This window comes from Rhinatrema bivittatum, chromosome 15 (assembly GCF_901001135.1).
Source record: "Rhinatrema bivittatum chromosome 15, aRhiBiv1.1, whole genome shotgun sequence".
Lineage (NCBI taxonomy): Eukaryota > Metazoa > Chordata > Amphibia > Gymnophiona > Rhinatrematidae > Rhinatrema > Rhinatrema bivittatum.
In genome coordinates this window covers 71,381,208-71,396,579 of record NC_042629.1, presented here as the reverse complement: position 1 = coordinate 71,396,579, position 15,372 = coordinate 71,381,208, and the positions used below count along the sequence as shown (strand labels likewise).

Sequence of the window (15,372 nt, the reverse complement as noted above, 5' to 3'; positions counted from 1 at the left end):
TGGGCTTTTCAGTGTTGTGTGTCTTGCTAGCTGCTTAATGCAGAGAGGCAGCAGTCAAGTTGTAGTGGGTGATCATTTTAGAACATTTGAACATAAGAATTGCCATACTGGGTCAGACCAAGGGTCCATCAAGCCCAGTATCCTGTTTCCAACAGTGGCCAATCCAAGTCACAACCCAAACATTACATAAATCTCAAGCTACTATTCCTTATTAATTAATAGCAGTTTATGGATTTTTCCTCTAGGAACTTATCCAAACCTTTTTTAAACCCAGTTACACTATCTGCTGTAACTACATCCTCTAGCAATGAATTCCAGAGCTTAACTATGCACTGAGTGAGAGAGAATTTTCTTTCATTTGTTTTAATTGAGCTACTTGCTAACTTCATGGAGTGCCCCCCTAGTCCTTCCATTATCTGAGAAAGTAAATAACTGATTTTCATTAACTTGTTCAAGTCCCCTCATGATTTTAAAGACCTCCATCATATCCCTCCTCAGTCATCTCTTCTCTAAACTGAAGTAAATTTCATCTGCCATTTGGAAGCCCAATCTTCCAGTCTCACAAGGTCCTCCTGCAATTTATCACAATCCACTTGAGATTTAGCTACTCTGCATAATTTTGTGTCATCCACAAATTTGATCACCTCACTTGTACCCCTTTCCAGATCATTTATAAATATATTAAAAAGCACCAATCCAAGTACAGCTCCCTGAGGCACTCCACTGTTTACCTTTTTCCACTGTGAAGGCTGAACATTTAATCCTACTCTCTGTTTCCTGTCTTTTAACCAGATTGCAATACACATCGCCTCCTATCCCATGAATTTTTAGTTTATTCTTAGAAGCCTCTCATGTGGGACTTAGTCAAACACCTTCTGAAAATCCATATCCACCACATCTACTGGTTCATCTTTGTCTACATGTTTATTCACCCCTTCAAAATAATGTAGATTTGTGAGGCAAGACTTCCCATGGGTACATTCATGCTAGTTATGTCCCATTTATCCATGTCTTTCTAAATGTTTTGTGATTTTATTCTTTATAATAGTATTTATGATTTTTCCTGGCATTGAAGTCTAGACTCACCATGCTATAGTATCCTGGATCACTCCTGGAGCCCTTTTTAAATATTGGGGTTACATTGGCCATCTTCCAATCTTCAGGTACAACATGATTTTAATGATAGGTTACAAATTAACTGAAATAGGTCTGAAATTTCATTTTTTAGTTCTTTCAGAACCCTGGGGTGTATACCATCCCGTCCAGGGGATTTACTACTCTTAGGTTTGTCAATCAGGCCTACCACGTCTTCCAGGTTGCCCGTGATTTACTTCAGTTTATGTAAATCAACCTTGAAAACAGTCTCTGGAATGGATATCTCCCCAAAATCCTCTTCGGTAAACACAGACGCAAAGAAATTGTTTAGTCTTTCTCCAATGGCCCCTTTACCACCTCGATCATCTAAAGGTCCAACTAATTCCCTCACAGGCTTTCTGCTTAGGATATATTTTTAAAAGTTTTTATTGTGAGTTTTCACCTCTGTGGCCAATTTCTTTTCAAATTCTCGTTTAGCCTGTCTTATCACTGTCTTACATTTAACTTGCAAATGTTTATGCTTTATCTTATTTTCTTCTGAAGGATCCTTCTTCCAATTTTTGAATGAAGATCTTTTGGCTAAAATAACCTCTTTCGCCTCATTTTTTAGCCATGCTGGCAATCGTTTGATCTTCCTTTCACCTTTGTTAATGCGTGGAATTCATATGGACTGTGCTTCTAGGATGGTTTGTTTTTTTTTTAAAACAATGTCAACACCTATTGCACACGTTTTACCTTTGTAGCTGCACCTTTCAATTTTAACTATTTTTCTCATTTTATCAAAGTTTCCCTTTTGAAAATGTACTTCTACAGCCATGGATTTACTTACTGTCCCCCTTCCAGTTATTAATTCAAATTTGATCATATTATGATCACTATTGCCAAGTGGCCCCACCACTGTTACCTCTCTCCCCAAATCCTGCGCTCCACTGAGAATTAGATCTAAAATTGCTCCCTCTCTCATCGGTTTCTGAACTGGTTGCTCCATAAAACTGTCATTTAGTCCATCTAGGAACTTTATCTCTCTAGCATGTCCTGATATTTCACTTACTCAGTCAATATTAGGGTAATTGAAATCTCCCATTATTACTGCACTACCAATTTGGTTAGCTTCCCTAATTTCTCTTAGCATTTCACTGTCTGTCTCACCATCTTGGCCAGGTGGGCAGTAGTATACCCCTATCACTATAGTCTTCCCCGACACACAAGGGATTTCTACCCATAAAGATTTGATTGTGCATGTAGTCTAATGCAGTCCTGTTGGACTCTATACCATCCCGGACATAAAGCGCCACCCTGCCTCCCAGATGCTCCTCTCTGTTATTGCGATATAATTTGTTCCCCACTATTTCACTATCCTGTTGGTTAGCCTCCTTCCACCATGTCTCTGAGATGCCAGTTAAGCCTATGTCAACATTCACTGCTATACATTCTAATTCTCCCATCTTACTTCTTAGACTTCTGCCATTAGCATACAAACATTTTCAAAGTGTGTGTTTTGTTTCAGTTGTCAGGGATAAATTGGAATCTTTTAGCTCTGGTGAGTTTTTAGTTATAAGCACTTGGACTAATTTTCATGTTATTGGATCCTCTGTTGGGATGCCCTAACTCTAACGCTTCATTAGTATCCTTTGAAGATATCTCCCTCCGAACCATGCACTGCTGAGCGATTGTCTGCTTTCCCCTTTGATTTAGTTTAAAAAGGAGAGAGAGCAGCTTAAAAGTTAGTGCCAGAAGTCTGGTTCCACCCTGGTTAAGGTGGAGCCCATCCCTTCAGAAGAGACTCCCCCTTCCCCAAAAGGATCCCCAGTTCCTAACAAAACTGAATCCCTCTTCCTTGCACCATCGTCTCATCCACGCATTGAGACTCCGGAGCTCTGCCTGCCTCTGGGGACCTGCGAGTGGAACAGGGAGCATTTCAGAGAATGCTACCCTGCAGGTTCTGGATTTAAGCTTTCTACCTAAGAGCCTAAATTTGACTTCCAGAACCTCCCTCCCACATTTTCCTATGTCGTTGGTGCCCACAAGTACCACGACAGCCGGCTCCTCCCCAGCACTGTCTAAAATCCTATCTAGGTGACGCATGAGGTCCGCCACTTTTGCACCAGGTAGGCATGTTACCAGGCGATCCTCACGCCCACCAGCCACCCAGTTATCTACATTCCTAATAATCGAATCACCAACTATGACGGCCGACCTAACCCTTCCCTCCTGGGCAGTAGCTATGGGAGATATCCTCGGTGCAAAAGGACAATGCACCACTTTGATGCTCTCCGATCATGAGACCTTCCTCCTCCAAGGCAACACCAGGGCTGCCAGTCTGAAGTTGGGAGTTGGCTACTATGTCCCTGAAGGTCTCATCTATATACCTCTCTGTCTGCCTCAGCTCCTCCAGGTCTGCCACTCTAGCCTCCAGAGATCGGACTCGTTCTCTGAGAGCCAGGAGCTCTTTGCATCGCATGCACACGTACAATTTCTCACCAGCGGGAAACCCCCCCCCCCCCCCCCCCAAAATCATACATGTGCACTCGATGTAGAAGACTGAGAGGCTCCCTTCTTGCTGCTGGACTGCTGCCTTCATCTTAAATTTGCTCAGTTCCTAGTTAAGTTTTAGGTTGCTATGGCAGTAAGAATGCACATAATTAGGGTCCTTGAAATGTATTAGTGTATTCACTATGCATCTGGTAGTGATCCACAAGGGAATGATTAAACTCTTGATATGTTGTGGGAAATTTCTGAGTTTATTGACAGGCTGATTTTTTTTTTTTCTGTGAAAGTGTCACACACGCATGTACACACGCAAACACACACAAAAACACGCGTGGGGCATTCCACCTTTCTCCATTGAGAAAATTGACCATATAGCCCTATGCTCGAGTTTCTCATGACTTTTTAATTGATAAAGTAGCTAAGACTAGACAAAACACTTTCTGAAAATCCAGCTACACTATCTGAACTGGCCCACTTTTCTAAACATCCAATATGTTCAGGGATAGCTTCCTCACGCAGCCAGGTAATTCTAAACACTGCAAAAGCAGACTTCAATATGCCCTGCCAGCACTCAGATATCCTCTCTGATTAATACCACCCCAAGTGTCCCCTCCAGTGCTTGCAGAAACAGTGGCAGTCACTCAGGGGGAGGTGCTGAGAGTCCTTAGGGGGAGAAGGTCTTGTGTCAGTTGGGAGGGTGAGGCCAGAGGTGCTCGTATTATTTTAAGGTTGAGAGGGGAGATGGGGCTTGGTGGGAAGGAGGTAATCTTGCTGCTCAAATTTAGCAAAAATGTTATTTCCTTGGTGCTTCATTACCTAAAATGTTATATATTTATATTCCACATTGTGTGACCTTTTATTTATTTCCTAGCGTGTAGCAGATGGACTCAGGACCAATGGTTATAGTGTGCTCCTGATAGCAGATGGAGTCAGATTTCAAAGCTGACGTCAGCCTACATCTACCCGTGCAGGAAGCTCAGCTCTTCAGTATTTCTCCATCTCCTAAGCAGTTAGGGACACTACACACACTTGCACAGTGTTAGAAAATCCAAACCAAAGAAGGAAGAAATTTTACCTCTACAGACGAGCCCCGCTCTCCTGCGATGGAGACCGCCCGGCCGAGACTGGGAAGTGCCGAGGCAAGGTAAGGTAGAAAACTTTCTTAAAGTCTCCGAGATTCTGTTAGCAGCACAGATCATCCTTCCGGCATCTGTTAAATGGGGTTGAGCAGCCCCGTCTGGGCTAGACCCTGATCCGGTGCGAGGGTCCACACACGTGGAGACCCTCTGGGGGGGGGGGGGGGGGGTGTCGCTGTGTTGCGCACAGCGGCGAGCTGGGCCCACAAACGACTTGTGTGCACGGCAGCGCGCGCACCTGTGACGTGCACAAGTAGCAGCCTGCATGCACATCATTGACGCACCTGGAGTGCACAATAAAGTCTCCCGGTGCGTGCACAGATGAGTTTTGAGCCATTCCACATGCACAAATCATAGCAGCACCGGCCAAGGGGCAAGCCCTCTGTCCAGCCTGCCACCTGCGCAACCCGAAGTGGCCTCTGGCCTATGCCTGCAGTGCGAAGAGACTCAGAGGGAACCAAAGCAAGGTCCCTCTCAGCCAATAGAGGAATCTGGCTCCACCAACTATGGTACCCCAGGCCTCTGTATCTCTGACCCGGCCCCTCCTCAGATGGGCACCTCAGAACTCCACTGGATTCAATATGGACCCAGGGACCTTTTCCTGCGTGGAATTCTTCAAAGGGCTACGACCCTTTGCCCAGGCACAATCTGTACCGCCTGCAACACAGCCACAGTCTCCACCAGAAGCACAAGACCTTCCAAGCCCCTCTCAGACCCCCTGAGACATGCCCCAGCCGGCCAAAAGCCTCCCCCTAGAAAACACAGACACCTCGGGGGAAGAGCCTGACTCCCTGGAGGAAGGGGAAATCCCTCCAGGGATGGAACCATACCGAACCATGATGCGGTTCTTCTCCAAAGACGAGTTGCCAGATCTCGTGTCTCTGAGCCTGAAGATGCTGGCCAGTCCTGGTGCAAGTACCACAATGGAGCCAAAGATGAACCCAGTCTCTGTCAGGCCTCATGCTATTTCCCAATGCTGCAGGCTGTACAACAACTGATTGACCTGGAATGGAATGCCCCCGAGGCCAGCTTCAAAGGAGGACAGGCCCTAGAAGCCCTATACCCCCTGGACCCCATGGCCAAAGAACTCCTAGAGTTCCCAAAAGTGGATGCCAGGGGCTGCGCTATCTCAAAGTGCACTACCATCCCAGTTGAAGGAGGAGCTGCACTCAAAGATGGCTTGAGTGCAGACATCAGGAATCCATCCTGCTGCACCGTTGTGACACGCGCCTGCTTGCTCCTCTCCAGGGACGTAACCACTTCCGCTGAAACATTAGAACCGGCGATATCTTTCCTCACGGATGCGACCTCTGCCCTAGTGTGCACCTCAGCCAGGGGCATCTCATCCATAGTGGCAGCCAGAAGGCAACTATGGCTCCGAAATTGGTCAGCCGACGCGACCTCCAAGACAAAACTCACGAGAATGCCTTTTAAAGGATTCCTCCTGTTCAGAAGCGAACTGGAGAAGTTAGCCAACATATGGGGCGAATCCCCAGTACCTCTGTTACCGGAGGACAGGAACAAAAGAACCCAGCGCCTCTCTCCCCGAAGAACCAAGGGCATAGGAGCCCAGTGTTTTAGACCGTACAAAAACACAAACCAAGCACCTCGCCCCGCAGGCAGGGCCCAGTCCTTTCGGAACAGACACAATAAGAGGGGAGCCAGCTTAGGTACAGGCCTGGCTGCAACCCACAATGAAAATCAACAGACCCATCCACAGGAAGAAGCCATAGGGGGCAGACTTATCCTCTTCTACCAAAGATGGGTCGAGATAACCTCTGACACGTGGGTCCATCGAGAGGGATACTATCTGGACTTCCACAGCATCCCTCCAGACAAATTTGTGAGATCACCGTGCCACTCCCCCTCCAAGAGGACAATAGTGGAAACCACACTGACAAAATTACTCAGCCTAAAGGCGATAACATCGGTGCCCTCGCACCAACAAAATACTGGTTACTATTCCATCTATTTTATCGTCCCCAAGAAGGAGGGAACGTTCCGGCCCATCCTGGACCTCAAGACGGTCAATCGCTACCTGAGGGTGCCGCACTTCCGCATGGAAACCCTACGCTCAGTCATAAGGGCAGTACAACCGGGAGAATTCCTGACTTCACTGGATCTATCCGAAGCCTATCTCCACATACCGGTCCCACCACGACCACCAGTGCTTCCTACACTTTGCGATACTTGACCATCATTACCAGTTCCGGGCGCTACCCTTCGGACTAGCTACTGCTCCTTGGATGTTCACCAAAATCATGGTGGTAGTGGCGGTGACACTGAGGCAAGAAGGAATCCTCGTGCATCCATCTCTGGACGATTGGCTGATCAGGGCAAAATCTCCAGAGGAAAGTTACCAGGCGAGCACCAGAGTCCAGAATCTATTGCAGAATCTTGGGTGGGTCGTCAACACAGCCAAGAGCTGCCTGCAGCCCTCCCAATCGCTAGAGTACCTGGGAGTCCGGTTTGACACCAAAACAAGACAGGATTGTTCTTCCCCCCCACAAGGAGAAGGAAACTGATGGACCAATTGCGAAAACTGTTGAACTATGCTTGCCCCAAGATATGGGACTACCTCCAAGTGCTCAGTCTCATGACATCAACCCTAGAAGTCGTCCCATGGGCAAGGGCCCACATACGCCCACTACAATGTTCCCTACTGTAGTGATGGAACCCGATGTCCCAGAACTACTCCATTCACCTCCAGCTACCGGCAGCGGTTCGGACCCAGGGGGCAATGGTACAAGGAAGAGTTGGGATGGAACATAAACCGACTGGAAGCTCGAGCTGTCAGACTTGCCTGCCTGCAATTCAGTCACAGACTCCAGGGCGAATCTCTGAGTCATGTCGAACAATGCCACAACAGTTGCCTACATCAATTGCCAGGGAGGAACCAGAAGCCAACAGGTATCCCTGGAAATAGATCCCTTAAGGGCATGGGCGGAAGCAAACCTGCAAGGAATCTCAGCCGTCCACATCGCGGGTAAAGACGTCACTGTGGACTACCTCAGCAGAGAGAGCCTAGACCCAGGGGAATGGACGCTGTCAACTACAGCCTTCCAGCTGATAGTAAACCACTGGGGATCTCCTGGCAACCTGGTCCAATGCCCAAGTTCCCAATTTTTTCAGCTGCAGACAAGAACCGCAATCCTGCGGAATCAACGCCCTCATCCAGACTGGCCACAGACAGTCCTGCTATATGCTTTTCCCCCATGGCCACTACTGGGCAGGATCATCCGCAAGACAGAACACCACAGGGGGCTAGTACTTCTAGTGGCCCTGGACTGGCCAAGAAGGCCATGGTACGCAGACATGGGAAGACTTCTTGCAGGGAACCCCTACCTCCACACAGGGACCTACTCCAGCAAGGACCGATCCTCCACGAAGACCCAACTCTATTCTCTCTTACGGTCTTGGCCATTGAGAGGACTCGCCTGAAGAAGAGCGGATACGCTAAGGCAGTGATTGACACCTTGCTCCGAGCACGCAAGTTTTCCACTTCTCTAGCTTACATACGAATATGGAGACTATTCGAAGCCTGGTGTGAGGACCGCGAGATCCTCCCACTGATGGTCAAAATCCCCATGATCCTGGAATTTCTGCAGGACAGCTTGAAGAAGGGGTTGTCTTTCAACTCCAAGGTTCAGGTGGCTGTGCTGGCCTGTTTCAGAGCCAAAGTGGACAACATCAGTCTATCAACCCATCCAGATGTTTCCTGCTTCCTAAGAGGGGTCAAACAAATCTGACCATCCCTAAAGTGGCCGATGCCCCTATGGAATCTCACTCTAGTACTAGACTTCCTAGCAGGAGCTTCCTTCAGACCTACCCGCAGTCTGTCACTACGGCTACTGACCTTGAAGACTGCATTCCTAGTGGCAATATGTTCAGCCCGTCGCATCTCTGAGCTTCAAGCCCTATCCTGTCGAGAACCGTTCCTCAGGTTTACACCGGGATCCATACAACTACGCACGGTCCCCTCTTTTCTTCCGAAGGTGGTTTCTCAATTTCATCTCAACCAAACCATATCTCTACCATCTCCAGACGAACATAAGGATTCGGAAGACTCACGCCATATTCGCCACCTAAACGTCGGCAGACTCCTAGTCTGATACCTGGAAAGATCAGAATTCGTACGAAAGACGGACCACCTAGTTGTCCTTCACAGCGGGAAGAAACAAGGGGAAGCAGCCTCACAGGCAACCATAGCCCGCTTGATCAAAGAATAATCAAGGCGGCCTACGTAGAGGCAAGGGAAGCCTCTGCCTCTACAAGTCAAGGCTCATTCTACAAGGGCCCAGGCAGTGTCCTGGGCAGAAACAAGATGCTGTCACCCGCCGAGATCTATTGGGCGACGTAGTCCTCCATACATACCTTCTCCAGGTTCTACTGCCTGGATGTCCAGGCCTGGGTGGACACATCATTTGCAAGGGCAGTACTAAGTGGACCACGGGCAGCCTCCCACCCGGTTCGGGAGTAGCTTTTGTACATACCATTGGTCCTGAGTCCATCTGGTACACGCTAGGAAATGGAGAAATTACTTACCTGATAATTTTGTTTTCCTTACTGTAGACAGATGGACTCAGCATCCCTCCCACGGCTGCCCCAAATTCGGGAAACCTTGGGTGAGAATCCCCGAGAGCTAGACAAGCATGGATAAGCCAGGTATTATCCCCTAGTTCGAGACACCCATAGTTGCTGGGTGTCAGCGTTTTTCTGTTGAGTGCACTGGCAGTCTCCAATTTGGAAATCAGTTGAACCAGTCCTAGTTAATCAAGTTAGTCAAGTTAATCAAGTTATTAAAACACACATATATCCAAAATTGCTTTTGGAGGAGAATACTGAAGAACTAAGATTCCTGCAAGGGTATATGTAGGCTGACGTCAGCTTGAAATCTGACTCTGTCTCCCAACTGCTATCAGGAGTACACTATACCCATTGGTCCTGAGTCCATCTGTCTACACTAAAGAAAATGAAAATATCAGGTAAATAATTTCTCCATTTGTTATTATTGCATGCTTAAACCATTTATTTCTGTTCTTCAGGCTGGTACCGAGGAGAAAGACTGCGAGATGGTGAGAAAGGGTGGTTCCCAGAGACCTGCGCTCAGGAGATTACCAATCGTATTGTTGTTGAGCGTAATGTTCGACGAATGGAGAGACTGAGGATAGAAACAGATGTATAAGAAGTTGTCAAAAGCTTCATGGAAATGGTCACCAAAGAGCCCTTAGAGGCCCCACATATTCTGTGCTCCTGTGGACATAAGAATTAGCTCTTCTGAAAAGAGAACATCATAATCCAATGCATACAAACTTATTTTCAAAGTATGGTGGAAAAGCACTGGGTTCATCTCTTTGTTTTTTATGGCTAAAATTAGTCATTTCCCCTTTGTAACAACTGGAAGAAAAGTGAAAAGATACGTAAGTTGTTGAAGCTTTCTTTCCACAAGGAACATACCAGGCGTGGCAGTGCCTTCTTTCTGTGGAACGGCTGCCTGGATAGTGCTGCACGGATTATCTGAACAGGAGAAGCAGTGACTACCAAGAAGTTTTTTAAATATATATCTCTTTGGTGATGGTGGGTAATGATTAGTGTGTGGGATAGAAGGGAAAAAGACAGTGGCCAGCTGAGATTTCAAATAGGATTTTGTAAATTAATTTTAGTAGATGATAAGGCTCTGCTATCAGGTACCTAACCAACCCCCCCCCCCCCCCCACAAAAAAAATGGAGGGATCTAAGGGTGAGTGACTAACATGGACAGGTGTTATCCATCTAATGGTGATAGATCTGCCTGTATTCAGGGAATGGATTGAATATTACCAAATCTAGGGAACAGATAAACAAGATGGCATTGTGGGTGTGATTTAAACATCTTGTCTGATCCTACAGAGTAATTTTCCATGGCCCCCAACGTATGACTGAGACCTATGAATAAAACTATGATTAACTTAGCCTTCAAAATCTGCTCAGTTAACGCCTAGCTATGTTTGGAAATGCCGCACACATCTCAAAGTTTCCAAAAGGGATGGGGGGTGTGGGACGTGAACCTGAGATGAACACGTAAATACTTCTGTCCCCTACCGTACAACTTTACTTCTGCTATGGATGCTGTTTCAGATGAGCAGACCGGCAGTGGTTTAAGGGTTGGGGCTATAACTGGGGGAGTGAGGACCTATCTCTTAGCATAGCTGCTCGGAAGCCAGGAGCTGGGCCTTTGGATCTTCCACCTGCTGCAGCTGAGGCTCTATGTGCCAGGCCTGGCCTCCGCTGAAGGGCTTTAAAGAGCAGGACATAGAGATATTAGTGATGGATGAGTGGCTGTAATGTCTTAATTGTCCAGCTACACGGAGTAACAGGAAAAATAGATAAATAATGGGCCACATGGTTAAGCTGAGGTTATTTCAAACCAAAACAGCCTATCTGGAAGTTGGCTACTGCCCCACTAGCTGCAGGGGAAAGGGGCAGGTTTAGGGGAGGGGAGGGGAAAGCAGAGAGCTGTTAACTAACCAAATAAATGTAACATACTCTTGTATCAATTTTACAAAGCCATTTTTGTGCATAAAAGTGCCCTTATCGACGTAAAAACCATGTAAATGCTTTTGAAAACCAGGCCCAAAATGTACAGTGCTGTATATTGTAAGATAAAGTCAGTAAACACTTGATTTTGGTACAAGTTCTGAGCTTTGTCCTCACTGTTGTTTAATAGCTACCATTTCTGTAATCAGGTTCTCACTGCCATGAGCCAGTGTTAGTTACAGTTAACTAAAGTCTGCTGCTTTGCGAGGAGGGTTGCAGAAGCTTAGTAACTGTCCGTTGCCAATCTCTGCTTTCCCTGCAGCAAGGAATTAAGACAACTAATTAGAACTGACATTGTGCTGTATTTCTCTAAAAAAAAAAATAAATCCTCACCAACCTGACATCCAAGGAGTAAGAATGAAGAAAGATGCTTACTTACCATTATGACTTTGTTTGTAATCCACAGTGGAAAAGTTTGAAAATGTGGAATATAAATGCTGTTAAATAAAATGACTGCACAATTACTCTTAGCTTTACAATTCCCATCTCGCTCTATTTACTTTTAAAGAAAATTTGCTTACCCTAAAGAGAATGTATCTGTCCTGCAAACACAAATGAGAGGTAAAAATGCATTTTCTGTCAATTTGACCACTAGATAGCAGTATAATCTTTCAAAATAGTATTGTGCAAACATAAAAGAATGCAGCAGAAATGCTAATTTCCTAGCGTGTAGCCAGATGGACTCAGGACCCATGGGTTATGTGCTCCCCTGCTAGAAGATGGAAATGCAGTCAGGTTTCAAAGCTGACATCACCCTAAATATATCCCTGCACTGACCTCAGCCATTCAGTATCTCTCATTGAGCCCTGCTCTCCTGCAGTGATATCTAAAGGTCCCTCCCCCAGATGAGAATTTCTATTATCTTAAGGAGTAAATAACGGATTCACATCTACCCGTTCTAGACCTCTCATGATTTTAAACACCTCTATCATATCCCCCCTCAGCCGTCTCTTCTCCAAACTGAACAGCCCTAACCTCTTTAGTCTTTCCTCATAGGGGAGCTGTTCCATTCCCCTTATCATTTTGTTAGCCCTTCTCTGTACCTTCTCCATCACAATTATATCTTTTTTGAGATGCGGTGACCAGAATTGTACACAGTATTCAAGGTGCGGTCTCACCATGGAGAGATACAGAGGCATTATGACATTTTCCGTTTTATTAACCATTCCCTTCCTAATAATTCCCAACATTGCTTTTTTTCCAGATATGACCTGGGTGATTGACAGCTGATCTGCAACATTATCTGTGGTTCCTGTTCATACCCCAGATCAGTCCAGACAAGTGGGTTTTGCATCCCTCCCAGCAGATGGAGGCAGAGAATAAAACTTTTCAGACACTGCTACATTACCGAGAGTGCCACCCGCAGTCCCTCAGTATTTCTTTGTTTCCAGCAGATGGCAGAGGTGCAAACCTGCAATCTGGAGTTGCTGGGGAAAAAAAAAAAAAAAAAGGAATGAAGAATCAAGAGCAAAGGAGGAAGAGATTGTGCTGCCTAAGGTGCTAGGTTCCTTCGTGGGCCATCCCTTAGGTAGAGCTGGGTGAGCGGGTTTGGATACTCCTGGCTGTCTCGGCCCAAACAACCCAGAGGACTGGAAATCCAGGGGTCCTGGTTCCCCAGGTTGCTCCGCAGCCCCTCAGCTGTTCCTGGCAGCGGGATTCAGGAAAGTATATTCTTTTTTTGCCTTTTACTCTTACAGCTACTGCCTCTTAAAAAAAGTGAGAGGCAGTCCGGCAGGGCTCAGAGGAGTTGCCAGCGCATGTGCGCTCGTGTCGGGCGGCTCTGCAGGAACAAGGGATGAGTCTGGGAGGCAGCAGTCGTACTGGTGGGGTCCGGGGAGGCTCGGCGAGGTGTTTTCTAGGCGAGCATGTGAAGGCATGGATCACAGCAAACATCCTGCCAGGCCTGCGGGGAAGCTGTTTGTGCCTTAATGCAGCCCTATGGTGCCCAGATTGCTTCAGCCCCAGGGATACAATCTCTTTAGGGGCTGTGGCAAGACGACTTACCTGATTTTTTGGGTGCCGGCAGCAAGACCTTGAGGGACGCAGAGCCAGCGGTGGCCATTTTGTCTCCATGTGTTAGGAGACAGAATGGTTCAGGGGAGGCCAAAGTTTTCCCAACTCCACTGTGCCTGATGATTCAGGGCGCTTCTTATGACCTGAAGACCGGGATAGTGGGAGGTGGGGAGCCTGCGGAGGAGATGGTACCTGATGACGTGACTTGTCCTGCTCCTGCATAAGGCATTGATAGCCAGGTGGGGGAACAGGAGGAAGGTGGCCACAGGTACAAAAGGTGCCCAGTGAAAGTGCATAGGGTGGTTCCCACAGGCGCAGGTTGGGCGAGCTTCTCCACCTTCTAGGCCTCAGAGGGCCTTTGGGTGATGGTGAGGGGGCCTTCTCGGACTAATTTCTTGAAGAATTATCAGGGGGGTCCTGGGAATGACCCTGAGGAAGGGTCTTGGACCATCTGAGGAATGGTGTTCCAAATGCAGACAAGCCTCATTTGGATCCAGAGGAGACTCTGGTAGTGGAAGAGGATAATCCTAGAGGGGCTTGCTTGTTCTGGATGGAGGACTCATGCCCTCTAATCCCTGGAAGAACTGGGGATTAAAGTTGCACAGGAGGAATCTGACAGTGAAGGGGTGGCCCCAATCCTGGACGTGCTGTGGGTTTCTCTGATCATAGAAAGACCTGAGATAAGGAAGCTGGTAATCCAGGAGTGGGATACTCTGGAGGCTGGTCTTAAGGTAAGCAGGGCAATGGCGGTGTTATATCCCTTGCCAAAAGAGAGTTTGGAGTTCCTGATGCTGCTGAAAGTGACCTAGAAGGTGACTTTTCCTGTAGTGGGGTCAGCGGCATTGAAGGAGGCTCAGGGCCAGAATTTGGAGATGTTCATGGTTTCGGCCTTGAGTCTCTGAGCAGCTATTTGTAGTAGCCTCATGCAGTGAGCCTGCTAATGCAGAGAGCAGAAGATGCAGGAGAAGGAGGCTGGTTCTTCAGCCGTTTCCAGGAATGCAGCCCATTTAGAAGCAGGGGAGGCCGATGTAGCAGATGCGCTGTATGATTTCGTTAGGGCCTTCGCCAAGAATATGGGAGCAGGGGTGGCAGTTTGAAGGCTCCTGTGGTAGCGCAATTGGTCAGCGGCTGTGTGGTCCAAATTGCAATCGAGTAGCCCTGGAGCAATTAATGAAGCATTTGGGGGAGTCAAAGGGAAAGAAGTTGCCGGAAGACAGGAAGACCAGCAAGAAGAATTTTCTACCTGAATCTCGTTTTAGAGATGCATAGAGATTCAGACCCAACAGGAAAGGCTCGGGGAAGGTAGCAGTCCTTTCAAAGGGTGTGTAGGCCTGCCCACAGTAGGAAAGAAGGCCTCACAATGAAGCCAGCCCGTTCCATTCCTTCGTGGAGACAGTCGGAAGGAGATTGGCCCGCTTTTTGTGAGGAGTTGATCAAGGTGAGTACTTTCAGTTCCAAGTGCTTCCTTTTGCCTTAGCGACTGTGCCGAGGACTTTCACAATGGTGAGGGCAATGGCAGGAGCAGTGCTAGGAAGGGAAGGAGGAGTTCTGGTTCACCCATACTTGACAACTAGCTCAGCTGGGCTAAGTTGGAATTGGAGTGCCCTCAATAAATTCAGCGAGTTCTGAGTATGTTACGCTCCCTGCTAAACCTAGGGAAGGGCTGGTTCTGTACCAGTCTTTGCAATCCTGTGGGTGCATTTTGGGTAAGGTTTTTTCCCTTACCTTGAAGAGGGTGAACAAGCTATAGTCTCAGGTGCTTTGTCAGCTATGCCTTTTGGTCTTGGGTTTGCTGCATTTAGTTCCGTGGGCGTTTGCTCACATGCGGCCTTGGCAGTGAGCATTTCTGTCTTGGTCAGAGGAGTTTTTAACCTGCCTTTGCCACTTCAGGGATGTGCCAGGTCCAGTCTCTCATGGCTGTCTAGTCACAGCCTGAAGAGAGAGGCAGAACTGGACCTTTCAGACTGGGTTATAGAGTCTACAGCTGCCAGCCTTTAGAGTTGGGGGCGGGGGGGCTGTTTGGCTAGGGTAAACAGCTCAAGGTCAGGGACCACTAAGGGAA

At 47.4% G+C, this 15,372-nt stretch overlaps 1 protein-coding gene across 2 annotated transcripts in view; it reads left to right on the top strand.

The window, feature by feature from the left end:
- Positions 1-11,696, top strand: part of ARHGEF16 (Rho guanine nucleotide exchange factor 16) — a 69,733-nt gene extending 58,037 nt beyond the window's left edge. For both annotated transcript variants that reach the window (XM_029578150.1, XM_029578151.1), the window contains exon 15: positions 9,767-11,696. In XM_029578150.1, the coding sequence (XP_029434010.1) occupies positions 9,767-9,906 (140 nt within the window). In that variant the 3' untranslated portion in view covers positions 9,907-11,696. The remainder of the gene's footprint in view (positions 1-9,766) is intronic.
- The last annotated feature ends 3,676 nt before the right edge of the window (positions 11,697-15,372 follow it).